At 35.9% G+C, this 13,720-nt stretch overlaps 1 protein-coding gene across 1 annotated transcript in view; it reads right to left on the bottom strand.

The window, feature by feature from the left end:
- Nucleotides 1–290: 290 nt before the first annotated feature.
- LOC129222121 (zinc finger protein rotund-like) overlaps nt 291–13,720 on the bottom strand; it is a 109,938-nt gene continuing 96,508 nt past the window's right edge. The window contains exon 3 of the mRNA XM_054856570.1: nt 291–1,408. Coding sequence (XP_054712545.1) covers nt 308–1,408 — 1,101 coding nt within the window. The 3' untranslated portion in view covers nt 291–307. The remainder of the gene's footprint in view (nt 1,409–13,720) is intronic.

Below are 13,720 nucleotides of genomic sequence, written 5' to 3' on the forward strand. Positions count from 1 at the left end.
TAAAATTAATTTATACATTGTATTTATGACGATATATAATGAAATTATGCGATGTTTTTATGACTTCACACGGGCAACAGCTGCAAAAATCTTCCTCCTTAACTTACTGAATATGGCGAATGACGATGGACATTAAACATGATTCTGTATTTCAAGCCATGTGTGAAGAAGGCTTTATTAAATCAGTGGAAAGATGAAAGGATGCCGAATTTTGCTAGGAACTGGGCTTTAGCGACTGTGACGGACCCCTTTGCTATTTTCTTTTTCAAGAAAAACAAGTTTCCCAGGAGTCAGTCAAAGAAAAGGGTCAGTTGGGTCCACCACCTTTTCCCTTCAGACTGATGGGGTGGTCAACCCCCGACATGCCCGGCATGGACGCGTAGCTCCGGATCTGTTTCAGCGAAATGAGTTGGTTGGGAAAGGATGGTCCGTGCATGGACTTGACGTCCGGCGAGTGTGAGTTCTTGAAGTTGATGGATTCGGCATAAGGGAAGTAGGGTGTCCTTCCTCCGCCCCCACCGGGGCTGATAGGCAGCAACCCTGTCTGGATGGGAGTGAAGGCCGAAGACGACTTTCCGCCCCCACTGCTGGTCATGACCATGGAGGGCTGCGCGTCGTACAGTCCCTGACTAGTAGGCATGAGGTCATTGTGGTCGTTGCAGGTATTGTTATTGCTGTTGTTCATGCGGTTCTCCTGCTCACTGTTGTCCAGTCTAGAGGGGTCCATGAGTCTCTGCGAGGAGGCTATAGCCACGGCGGCCATCGCGGCCACGGAGGACCCTGCGGACTCGGGGTCCATTCCCGCGGCCTCGGCGGCCTTTGCCTGGTGGATGGCCTTCTGCCAGAGAACCTCCGGCTGGAAGGGCTGGATTGGACCCCCCAGCATGGCTGACATCATACTGTGGTGCTTGTCCATCCGGTCGGCGTGTTTCTGCATGTGCTTCGCGAGGTAGGTTTCTTGGGTGTAGGACTTGCCGCAGAACTGGCAGATGTGCGTCTTGAGGTGCTTGGACTCCTTGTGCTTGGGGATGTGTTCGAGGAGCGCCGACTCCTCGGTGAAGCACTTGTAGCAGCTGTTGCACTTGTAGGGCTTATCGGTCTGGTGGCATCTGGAGTGGGACTGCAGGTTGGAGAGCTGCGAGAAGGCCTTGTTGCAGTTGGGGTAGCGACACTTGTACGGCTTGTCGCCGGTGTGCGTCCGGATGTGCTGCTGGAGGTGCGACAGCTGCGTGAACTTGCGGTGGCAGATCTCGCAGCGGTAGGGCTTGATTCCCAGGTGGATCCTGGTGTGCTGGGACAGGTATGAGGAGTTGGCAAACGTCTTCGAGCACTGAGAGCACTTGTAGGGTTTGGCATTGCGCATGTGAATCTGAGTGTGTAGCTGCAGGTCTGCCTTGGACCCAAAGATCTGCAAAACAGACAGAGCAGAGTCAATTGCAGGTTGGTCCAGACAATTAACTTTTTAATTTTTATTCCGAAAAACATAGAGAATCCCGTTTTATAAGCCGATTTAACGGCCTGCCACACCAGGCCAATAATGTCTAGAGCCCGACTGAGTTATAAATCTGATTTTTGTTCTTTTTGGTAGTTAAGAAAAAGATTTGGAAAGTTAGAATCCGCGACTCGTTTCATTAAAGAAGCGATTCAGAAAAAAAAAGTTATCTAACAAGGCAGGTTTTCATCTGCAGCTAAACACTCGACAACTTACAAAGACAAGGCATGGTGTGGCTGGTACAAGATATTTAGACGTTAGCGGAGTCGAAACAAACTTCAAATCCGCTAACGTTTAATTAAAATAATATACAAATACACAAGAATGGTTTTTAAAACAAAAAAACACTTATTGCGAGCAGAAAAAAAATCCATATAGACACATCAAACTATCGATACACACCAAATTATTTAAAGATGAAACAAAATACATCTTGAGGATTTTTCAGCATTTGAAAAATATGGTAGAGTGTAGTCACGAACTGAGGAACTTAACAGCTCAATGAAAAATATCGACTTTTAGTTTACAGAAGTTTATAGACACTTGCCAGTTTCAAGATTATTTTTGAAATGAGAAAAATGAAGGAAGAAAAAAAAGAGAAAAAAAAATGCTTTGTTTTTATGAGACCAAGATTTCGTCAAACACAAAAGACCAAACTATTCTAATTCATAACGTTGCTTACAATTAAATAGTAGCTGCACATGAAATCAGAACTCAAACCTCAAATAGACCAATAATCTGCAGTCAAAAAACGAAAAAGGAAATTCGTTGGTTGGCAAGTTTATGCTCGAACAAAATATATTCAATGGCAAGTTTTTGTGCTATTTATAAATAAACGATCATATCAGTTGGTTATCAAATTTTACACAATTTCAAAAAATATTCTAAGTAACTGTTTTTATTACTTTAACTTTTAAGCTCCGAACAATAAAACAATGTAATAATAAAAATTCATCTATTATTGTTATTGAGCAATAACAATGTTATTGAGCAATAATAGATGAATATTTGTTGCTAGATATCTTTACTAATATTATTAGTAATTTATAAATAAAAAAAGTAAGGTAGCAAAAACAGTGAAATAAACCATACGATTCAATTTCCGTACTTATCTTCTTTTTGTGTTCATGAACAATAATTTCCATATGAAGTAGTGAGAGATACTAAAAGGATGAGAATCCGTTCCCGAAGTCACAATTTAGTAACCAATAAGGAAGACGATACTTAAGTCCAAAATTTTGCTTCCGAAAATTCTCGTGTTGGGGGCGAAAAGTTCGAGTGAACTCTGAAATATATTACTTGTGAAAAACTCGCGTTGTATCCGTTTCGAGTAAGTCACATCGCGTTGTAACGCGAGTCCACTGAACTTACCTTATTTCGAACGAGGAAGAAAAAAGAAAAAATAATTAGTACAAAGTATGATAAAGTAAAAAGGGAAAACTATATTTTAGTTCTACATCACTAACTTTAGTTGTCGTATTAGCAATGACTCTTTTTAGTACAGCTTAAATGCATTCAATACGGAATGCACAAAAAATGTCTTTTTTTTTTTTTAATTCGCGAACCCGCTGGTTCACATTTCATTGAAAAAAAAATGTGCTTTTTGTTTATCAAATGAGTTTTTGAGTTTATGCATTTTTCTCTCTGCCTATGTACGATACCCATGTGAGAAGTTCGCCTAAGGATGCATTTTATCTCTTAGCGCTTCTCCAAACATTTAAAAAATATTGAGATATGTTTTAATTTTTCAATGAACCCATTGAACAACCTTTAGTTCTTTGCTCTTTAGAATGAAAGCGTTCCATGTAAAAGTAGAATAAAATGGCGAAGAAAGTAATTGAAAATAAAAGACAGAAAAACGCTGAGCCAACTAGTCTCCAAGAGGCGAATATAGTTACGTAATAAAAAACATATAATTACCAAATTACCACACCATATTCATATTTATTCGTTTTTTTCTCCCTCCCCTAAGAAGGAGATGCAACATAAAGATAGAAAATAATCCCACGTGTTATCTTAATGCACGACTAACATTATATTTTTTAATAAGGAAATGTCGTTTTTCCTACGTAGCGCTGACCAAACACAAAAAAAGAAAAAGAAAAAAAAAATACACAAAAGCTTCTTTGAATTCGTTACAGGGAAGCCCACACTAACGGGCGCTTCTTTCCTTCGTTTTTCTTTGGCGCATGCGTCGTGCAAGCGAGCGAAAAAACCAGAAAAAAGAGAAGCACAGTGTACCTTTGTCTCGAGCTTCTGCGCCCGGGAGTCTTAAAAACAAATTTATGGCCACGCATTTCGTGTCATTTCCGAGAACAGCGTGCGCACGATTTTCATTCCGGAATTTGTCACACATTGATAGATTCCGCACCACAATGGAGTCTGCGATCGCGTGATTGATTTTTTCCAATAGCGGGCCGTAAAATTTTTACGACGCTGGTCTATTTCTCCCCCTTTCTTTCTACAATGCAGCAAGAAAGCGGAGAGACGGTAAGACACAAGAATATCCCCCTTTTTATTTTACCGATACTTCTACAAAACGGGATTGACGAAAACGTAGAAGGGAGATAGATGCCCACGATAACAGATGTATCAAACATTCCACAAAACACACTACAAATGGCTCCAAATATGTTGGAGCAGGGATTCCCAAAACAGAGGCGCCCCGAATAGAACTCCAAATATTGCCGGGAACTAAAAATTTTGCAGAATGATGATAAGTTTGCCAAACAGAACTCCAATTTTTGCTGTATGATGATGATTTTACTGAGTCGTCAGACAAAAGTTGTGGAATAAGGAACAGTGATCTCCAATTGCGGCGCCCCTGTCAGTGGGTTAAGCGGCATCCAGGGATGCCGCAGGGAGAAGTAAAGAGTGCCACGAAGTGTTCACGGTATCAATATATGTATAACCTACTATAGACAAGGATGCCGTCAAAAAATTCCAACTGTTCAAAGGATGCCGCGAGTGGGAAAATTTTGAGAACGAATGCTATATACGCAATGTTTCAGGGTTGGCCGGATTGGACCCAATTGGGTCGGACCCAATGGGTTTTTTTTGAAAAAAACCCATTTAAAAAAACCCATTATTTAGCCCACTTTTGGGTTTTTAAAATTTTTTGGGAAGTTTTAAAAAAAATTAATTTAAATACTTTCACAATTTAAACTTCTTTTTCATTTCTTCTTCACCACAGACATTGGACATAAAAAATGAATTTTTTGAAATAGTATTTCTCAACTCTTAACAGCATTAAAAAAATGTTTCAAAGATTTTAAATAAATATATTTAACTTTTTTCTTTAACTGATAAATAAATGGACTCAAATTATTTTGACTAAGTCCTGTCACGTCTGATTTTCCTAATATTTGCAGACTGTACAGAGGAAACTACTCTAGCTAAAAGGCTTTCATGTGAATTATTTCCTGCAAACAAACACTTCGCAAATCTCGAATAAACACAAGGTATATTTTTTAGAAATTAACAGGTTTTTCAAACGGTCATCGCATCAGTGATTAATTTCACTCCTGAGAGTAATTTTTTCTCCCCATAAATTGGTGTTAAGATTTCAATAAACGCCTAAACAAAATCTCATTTTTTCAAACACAGTAACCTTATTTGCATTTATTATCTAATTATTTAATTGCTTATTTCTATAGGAAAATTTAATTTCTTTTTAGCTAATCTTTAGATAGATCTAGTGTCATTTAGCCGTTTGAGTCAATAAACAACATTACGGAAAATGAAACAAAAAGTGAATTATGAATTATTTAACAAAATACAAACAACTTTTGAAAACTCGAAGTCCCAAGGAACCGGCTAAAATGTTCGCGTTAATGGTAGTTAGAGCTATGGAAGGTTTCCACAATAGTCTCAAGAGTTTAGGACCCAATAAAAGCTTTAAAATGAAGGAATATTCGAGTTATAAGCTTCGAGCTATCGAGATCCGACTGTAAATTATATCTCAATCTTTTTACGACAAAAGTATCTATTGTCGTTACGCATTTTAGTAATTTCAGCTCCAATACCACTTTACTAGGAACGAATTTTCTAAGTCGTTGAATTCCCTAAAAAAGGGTTCATTTATTTTCCTCCTTCCCTCTCCACTTGCCCCCTCCAGCTTTCTAAATTTTATTTTTTCAATCTCAACTTTTTTGAGCAATCACGATTGCTTATTGCTTTCATGGGTCCTCACGATGCTGCTCCTATAGCGAAAGCCGTCTCAAGGTTGCATCCATGTCCTACATACACGCGCATACATACACAACTACACACACACACACGCACACATACACACACACACAAACATATACACCTCCACACACATACACACAACTACCCACACATTCATGCCTACACACAGACACAAACACTTATGCCTACACACACATACCACCCTCCCACACACACACATTCATACACACAACTATCCACACACTTATGCCAGCACACAGACACAAACACACATGCCTACACACATACACATACCCCCTACACACAAACACACATATCACCCGCACACACAAACACACACGCCTACATACACACACTAGTGATTGCGAAAAACATATAATTTGAAGTCAAGATGTCAAAATTCAAATTAATTTTTCTTTTTTTTTTAATATTATTTATTTATTTTTAAAGTCTAATGACCCATAAATATTTCAACGTTTCCTACAAACTTCTTGACAAACAGTTAAATAGAATGAGATGAAAGTATAGCAAAAACAACCATGAGAAAAAAAATATTTCATTGAGTTTTTAAATTACATTTTGTATGTTGAATGCCTTTGTGCATAAAAAGTAAAATAAGAAATAACAACGTTAATAAACAAATAGCACAAATTGCAGACGCGTGTTTCAGCGTTTCTTATAACGCCGAAACGCACGTCCGTAGTAATCTGCAATTTGTGCTATTCGACGTTGTTATTTTTTATTTTACATTTTGAAAAACTTATATTTACATATTTATTCAAAGCGTACAATACAAGACACCAATAAGTTTCAAATTGAACTTTGAATTGTCATCGATTCATGGTGAAGTTAAAATTAAGAAGTCCTTAAAACAATTTTTCTAGTAATCCGTTTGCATCATGCCCTTTACAACTGTAAATAAAATTCATTGGTGACTTTAAGCGATACAAAACAGAGATTGCAAAAGAATCTGTTTACCTCGACGATTCCTCAAAAATTGCAGAAAATCGCAATTTCGTATTTCAAGACTTGTGTCTCACCAACTTAATTTTACAGTTTATTTTTTTCTTATCCGGCTGACATTACAGCTCGATTTTTATAATAATGCAGGGAATTATTATTAATTACTAGAAAATCTCTCGTCAAGGTCTGACGAGTGAAAATTGCTTCTGCATTTGAACGAAGCCATTGCCCGTTTGGTGATATTTTGATAGTTGAAATTGTAACCCTAACTCCAGTGGATAAACCCGAAACTCCAGCAGGTAGCATTCGTTGTTGACTTTTTTTTTTTTTTGTTTCTTCTTTCCCCCTAAAATGACACAGACTTACCAGTAAAACAGTTAAGTTACCGGATCAAGTTCAGCCTTGTCACAGTGAAGCCTTTCCCTGCATGTTAAACATTACCAAAAAAATTTATCAAATTACCATCCCATGGCGCGAATTTTCATTGTTGAATCACGCGCGTTATTCGATCATCGGCTATTATATAAAATGAGGATGTTTATTTATTTACTCATTTAATTTTATTTATTTTTAATTATTTTCTTTTCTTTTTTTTCTTTTTTCTTCTCGAAGAATCGACAAAGGAATGAAGACCTGTATCAAAATTAGATTCAAGACACAAAAGAGATTTGGTGTATCATCTTACATTAAGAACAGCAAGTTCTTAAAACCCTTGTAGCTAATAAAACCGAATCCTCGTTTTCTCAAGTATTAACCTTGAATGAAATTTTATTCTAATTACAGTAATCACGGAAAGGGTATCCAAATTTTCAACAGAAATATCGAGAACATGTTTTGAGGGTTAAAATAACAAAATGAAATTCCGATGAGAGCAACAACATATTAAATACCTAACATGGATTTCATTTATGAATTAAGTTCTCTTGAATAATGCGAACATTTAACGATCCCTTTATTGTAGTCAACTGGTTCGAAAATTGAAAACGGATCTTTAACAGGAAGATCAAGACTCCGAAGAGGAATCAGAAAAGATCATGAGAGATAACGGTTTTGGAAGGGATTTTTCTGTAGATTCAGCGCCAGCCGCCATTTAATGCCCAAATCAGTTTACTTTGAATATCATTCTGTTGTTACAGAAACGAACGGACTGAATGTAGTTTTCTTGAAATTCAAGTTCAAAAAAATCATTAGAATAATCTTTAAAACTATTAGCGACTAAACTACACTTAACTCTGAATACGAAGATTTTACTTTTTAATTGACGCAGCATTATGCTCAGAGAACAGTATGAATGTCTACAGAAATACTACACAAATATTATAATATAGGGATGAAAGGAAATCAAAGATGAATGGGGATGTTTATTTTTATTATAGCTGCATTATTTTGTTGTTGTTTTTATTTTCTCTTTTACAATTGTTCAAATTTTGTGAAATGACAAGTGTTACCTTAAAAGTGCAAATATCCAAGATGATAAATGTCTAGCTCTGAAAAGTTCACTTCGGATAGGCTTCGGCTTAAACGATTTCATTTATTAAAATACGGGTGAGAAAAACCGTTTTGCGTTGCCGATAACGATTATTGGCGTTGTACCAGCAAAAGAATATCTCCTCTTATAAAATCCAAACATAAATGAGCTCTACCAAGATCAAACATTTTTTTATCAGAGCGAAACTATACCTCTTAACTTAAAACTTCGTGAATTTTAACCTTAATCCGCATGTATGTTTTTCGATGCAAAAACAAAATCTTCAGAGAAAACAGTATTTTAAACTTTGAAAAAAAAAAAAAAAGAAAAGAAAAAAAAAAAAACGCAAGATGGAAAAGAAAAATAATATTAAACTTTTGAATGCTCATGGCAAAATTCAATCCAAAAGGTGCAGTTTCGCATCGAAGAACGCTTAGGTGCTCTTATCTGGTGGGAAACAGATCGCCAAAATTATCTCTGCCACTGACATCGGTGCCGTGGTAGCACATGAAAGACTGAATGCCGTATCAGGGGATAGCACTAGGTCTGCAAAAGACTGAACAGCCAAACGCAGCCCTATTAGAAAGAAAAAAAAGAATAATACAAAACTGTTTTGTATGCTGATTATTATTATTATTTTGTGTATGTGTGTGTGGTAACACTTCTTGCTGCCCTTGCCTTCTGTTTCATCTCCCAAACTATCAATTTCACAAATCTTCAAGCCCCTCAACACGCAAAAGCATATAAGTCCCCATAAAAAAAAAAGAAAGAAAAACTATAAATGGGTTGTGTGATATTCAGGTGCAAACATGGCGCTGAACGCACAGTTCATTTTATTAGAATCTTACTAACACAGAAACAAAATCAGACGGGGAAATGTCACCCTCGCGTGGAGGGGGAAATATTTTCTCTGCAGCAGGTTGGAAAGCGAGAAGGTGCGAGGGGGAGGCACGCGCACTAGTGTTTGCTCAGTAAACATGCCGCTGTTTACAGAATTTTTGCATGTCGGCGAAGCGTTTACTCAGCATCGCGTGAAGAAATGGTACGTGATTTGAGATTTCGGCAAAGCCGATTTCTTTGCCTAGAGAGGGAGAAAAATGAATCGCAAGCTTTCGATCGCAAACTATACGGCGAATCGAAATATGTCGATTCTTTGTGAAATCAATGAGTCTCGGGAGAGAGCATTAGCGGCAGAAAATGCGCTCTTGATAAACCGTATTTTTCGGAGATGATTGTCAACAATTCGAAAGAAAATTGCCAACAATGTGGATGACACTGTCACGAAAATTATTAAGCAAACACTTAAGGCGACTCTTTGTCATAAGTGAAGTAATGAAGATGTTCTTGGTTTTATATACCAAATACAACAGAAGAGGAAAGTATGAACAAAAATTCAAATTTCAAAAATGGTGATATAAGCCAAATAAGTACATACTTCTACCCAAATATAGTTACAGGGGTTGCTCCAGGTTTTATTTCTAGGTCTGCATTTTGTGAAAGAAAAAAAAATCTTAACTCTTTCTTTTTGTGAAAAAAAAGGGGTGAGGGGCTATTTTTGGGCATTTTTCTAATACAGCTTTTTTAGTGGGAAACAAATCCTGTCATATCGTATTATAGAGCATGTTTAGCCATCACGAATCCAATCTATTTTTTTTTAATTTTTTATTTATTTATTTTTTTAAGCAGGAGAGGTTTTTTTCCTTTTTTTTAATCGATATTTTGAGATTAAAAGGGATGAAAGAACAGATTTTACAACTGGTATTTTGTGAAAGTTCTAATTTTAAGATATGAAAATTGGTTAAGTGGCCGCTTTTACGATAAGGAATTTTGTGATGGGCAGCAAGGGGGAGCAAATTTGCTTCTGAATCGACCCTTGATCTACAAGATCATGCAAAAAGATAGAGCTTTTTTTTTTTTCTTTGCAGTTCCATTGGTAAGGGGGAAACCAGTTTAGGAGGCTAAATTTTTAATAGTTTTCGTTAATTTTTTCAACAGGAAAGAGAGAATCAGAATTACTTTAAACTTGAAGGATATTTTAGTTATCTTTTGAAGAACCCCTTGTACATTTTTGAATTCATGTCCACCAGAATTAGTGATTTTAGAAGATGCTGTCCATGGACGGTCGCCATCAGAGCTTGTTGCTGGTGGGCATTACCAAAGCACTAATTTTTGTCTGTAATCATTTTTCTTTCTCGTAAACAACATATTTCTTAAGAACAAAAACCTAATTGTGATCAAAAGCATTGAAAACTGCACTTTTTTGGGGTTAGATTAAAATGCTATGTTTTTCTATACTATTTTTTTCACAATTCTTGCATTAAAAATAAATATTTTTATTAATAATATCATCCAAGAGTTAGGTTCATGTACAGTATATTCAAATAAAGAATATTCACACAAATTTTCAGAACGATTGGTCAATAACTCTTTGAACTAGAACGCTCACCAGTCGAGAAAAAAAGTTGTTTCGACAAAAAACGCGTTTGAAAAAAAATGCTGTGAACGTTTTCGAATCTCCACAGTCACTTTAAGTGCTCATAATATCGGAACTAATCCGAATTTTTCACTGAAATTTTGGCAACATATTCTTGAATAGTTTTACTAACATTTTATGACATTAAAAACATGGATTTTTTGACCCGTCTAAACAGGATCCTCTCTTAATTGTTTTATTGAATAAAGGTCAGGAATTTATTCAAGAACCCAAATACAAATAACACAGGTTGCAATTGAAAATGCTTTCAATCAGTACCAAGAGCATTAAAAAAAAAAAAAAAAGTAAAATCTTGACAAGAGATCTAATAATAACCACAATTCACCAACTAACAGCACGCGGTTTCTGGTACGGTTGAGCAGATGCCGGGGTCATTGCATTGCAAGAAACGTGATAAATGTTCTGATCTTATCAGATTAACTCGCCGCATAAGCTCGACGATAAGTGCTTGCTTCCCGATTGATATCTTCTGATGATTTCCAGTCATCACCCACTGATTGATCCGTCCTCGACTGACGGACTGATAGCCCACACGCAGAAAGCGAAAGCTGTCTCACTTCCCCGACTGGTTTATTGGTTACTGGAACCATAGGGTTGCGGAGTCGGAGTCGGGCTGATTTAGAGGTAAAAGAGTCGGAATTGGTCATTTTCCAGCGGTTTCGGATTCGGACTGATTTTGGGGTACAGGAGTCGGAGTCGAAGGCTCTTAAATTTTCGGATCGGAGCCGGATTCGGTCACTTTCCTTCCGATTCCGCAGAGCTGGCCAGAACTTTTTTTTTTCGACGCCAGGGGTCGATTCAGACGCAAATTGAGTTCGCTTTGCGGTCCCTAGACAAAACTCCATTTCTTAAAGCGGATACTTCACAAAATGTATACCTTAAAATTAGACTTTTTACAATATTTCTTATGTAAAAGCAGTTCTTTCTTCACTTTTAAACTGAATCAATTCGACTAAAAGCAAAAAAAAAAAAAAAAACTCCCTCTAGCTTCCAAGTCTTTCCCAGTGGAGTTATTTACGCCTAAGGGATGTCAAATTGGATTTATGATACCTAAACATGCTGTATGACCGGATTTTCTTTACAAAAAAATATGAAGGGAATATGCCCAAAACATTGTTCATTTTTTCACAAAAAGAAAAATAAATCACAAAAATGCGGACCTAAAAATAAAAACCTAGATCGACCCGTGGAAGCTCAACGAATCTACTGAAACATGACAACTAACAGTTTGAGGAAATAAATCTCACTCTTTCTTTACGCTTATTTGCTTGATACATTTCCATATAACTCATATTTAAACCAGTTTTCAAGTTTCTTCCGAACCTTTAAAATAATTTGTAGTCAAAAACAATCGAGAGAGAGATACGGCTTATGTTACAAAATCGATGTTTGAAAAACAGGTGCGTTTAGTTCTGGACAAACTTTTTGTGTATTTACACTTACATCCTTCAGTATTTATGTCTAAAACAGAAAAACTGATTTTTTTTTTTTCGTTCTTTTTATATGTCGTCGTCTCAGAGCAACAGTGAGACATCATATCACGGGAATAACAGTAGATATCCAACTGTTGCCTTGAGGCGACGATTTACAAAGTTTTCTTCCGTTAAACACAAAATATGAATCTTTTCTCTTTTTTTTTCTTTTTGTAACTCGTTTACTTAGAAAAGTAATTTAAGAAATTAAAAATTACTAATTAATAGAGTGCTATGACGCATTGAAAATCGATTTGAGAAACCCACCAATGGTCAACCAACAGCAAAACATTGTATTGTCGGAAACATTGTATCCAAACATTTGGGAAATGAGCGCTTAACAATTTTGTGTTTAAGAACTCGTTTTTTCCACAATCATGTCACACAAATTACCTACATTAACAAAACTGAAGAAATATGATCTGACGCAAAAGCTCAATAATATTACTAATGCACTCAAACATGTTTTTATGCGGTCTTTTTTATGCGATTTTTTTTAAATTTATTTATTTATTTATTTATTTATTTGTGCGGTATATAAAAATTTCAATCAGATTGGGATTCAATTGACGAACTTATTTTCAAAACGAGTGCAAGGTAGTACCTTTAAGTGACGACATAGGTACTCCGATTGGAAGCCATTGTGATCTCCCAAAAATTTCCTTATTCGTGAAATTTTGTCCGACTACTCGGCAACAATTATCACTTGGTTTATTTTGATTTCGTTTAAATATTACAATTTTGAAAGTTTTTTGGTTATTTTCTATGTGAGACTTTTTTTATGCGGTCCCTATCCACCGAGTAAAAAAAAATTTTTTTAGCTGTGTTGCGAAAATAACTTTTTAAAGCTACTCGTGAAGTTTCGAAATTTTTTTTTTCATGCGGTCCCTCCCCCGCATAAAAACATGTTTGGTGTATATATTCTGGAGAAAGAAACGGCCACCCAATATACCTATTCGTACACAAGAAAGGAATTTTGCATTCCATATTCACTAAAAATATATTCCGTATGACATGCATTTAAGGCTATTTTAGCCATAAAGATTTTTTTTTCTAAGCGAAGTAAGTTTTAAAAAGAAAACAAAGGTGTTAATCTGTAGCTGGTTGATAATAAGATAATAAAGCGTACTAAAATCCAACAAAAAATATATCATGCAAATACTAAACTTTTTGCGTTTAAAACTATTTCCTCAACAGATTAAATTCTGAAAAATGTGCGGTTTGTAAAACAGCCATAAATCTCATTCTTTTTTCCCCCACCAGTGATCGAATAGAGGGAAAAAAGAAAGAAAAAGCTTTAAGGATTAAAATCTAAGTACAAAGGATCCTTTTGAAGGAATTGAGATATATTAGTCTGATTTGGTTTGCTTCTTCAAACATAAAAATAGCAAGATTGAAGAAACAAAAACATTTTTACGATGGCATAATCAAACTATTGGAGATGAAACATAGCTTAAATATTAGTTTTGATAGTTATAATTAACGCACAGCTAGCATTTTGCAATCGTTACGTTACATGCCTTTACAAGCTAGTTATTAATGTGAGATAGAAATATACGTATTTTTATTTTTCAAACACAAATATGAGATTTCAATTCATAAGTAAATTCTCTACGGCAATCAGAGTATTTAAAAAAAAA

The sequence above is a fragment of the Uloborus diversus genome, chromosome 5, assembly GCF_026930045.1.
Source record: "Uloborus diversus isolate 005 chromosome 5, Udiv.v.3.1, whole genome shotgun sequence".
Taxonomy (NCBI): Eukaryota; Metazoa; Arthropoda; class Arachnida; order Araneae; family Uloboridae; genus Uloborus; species Uloborus diversus.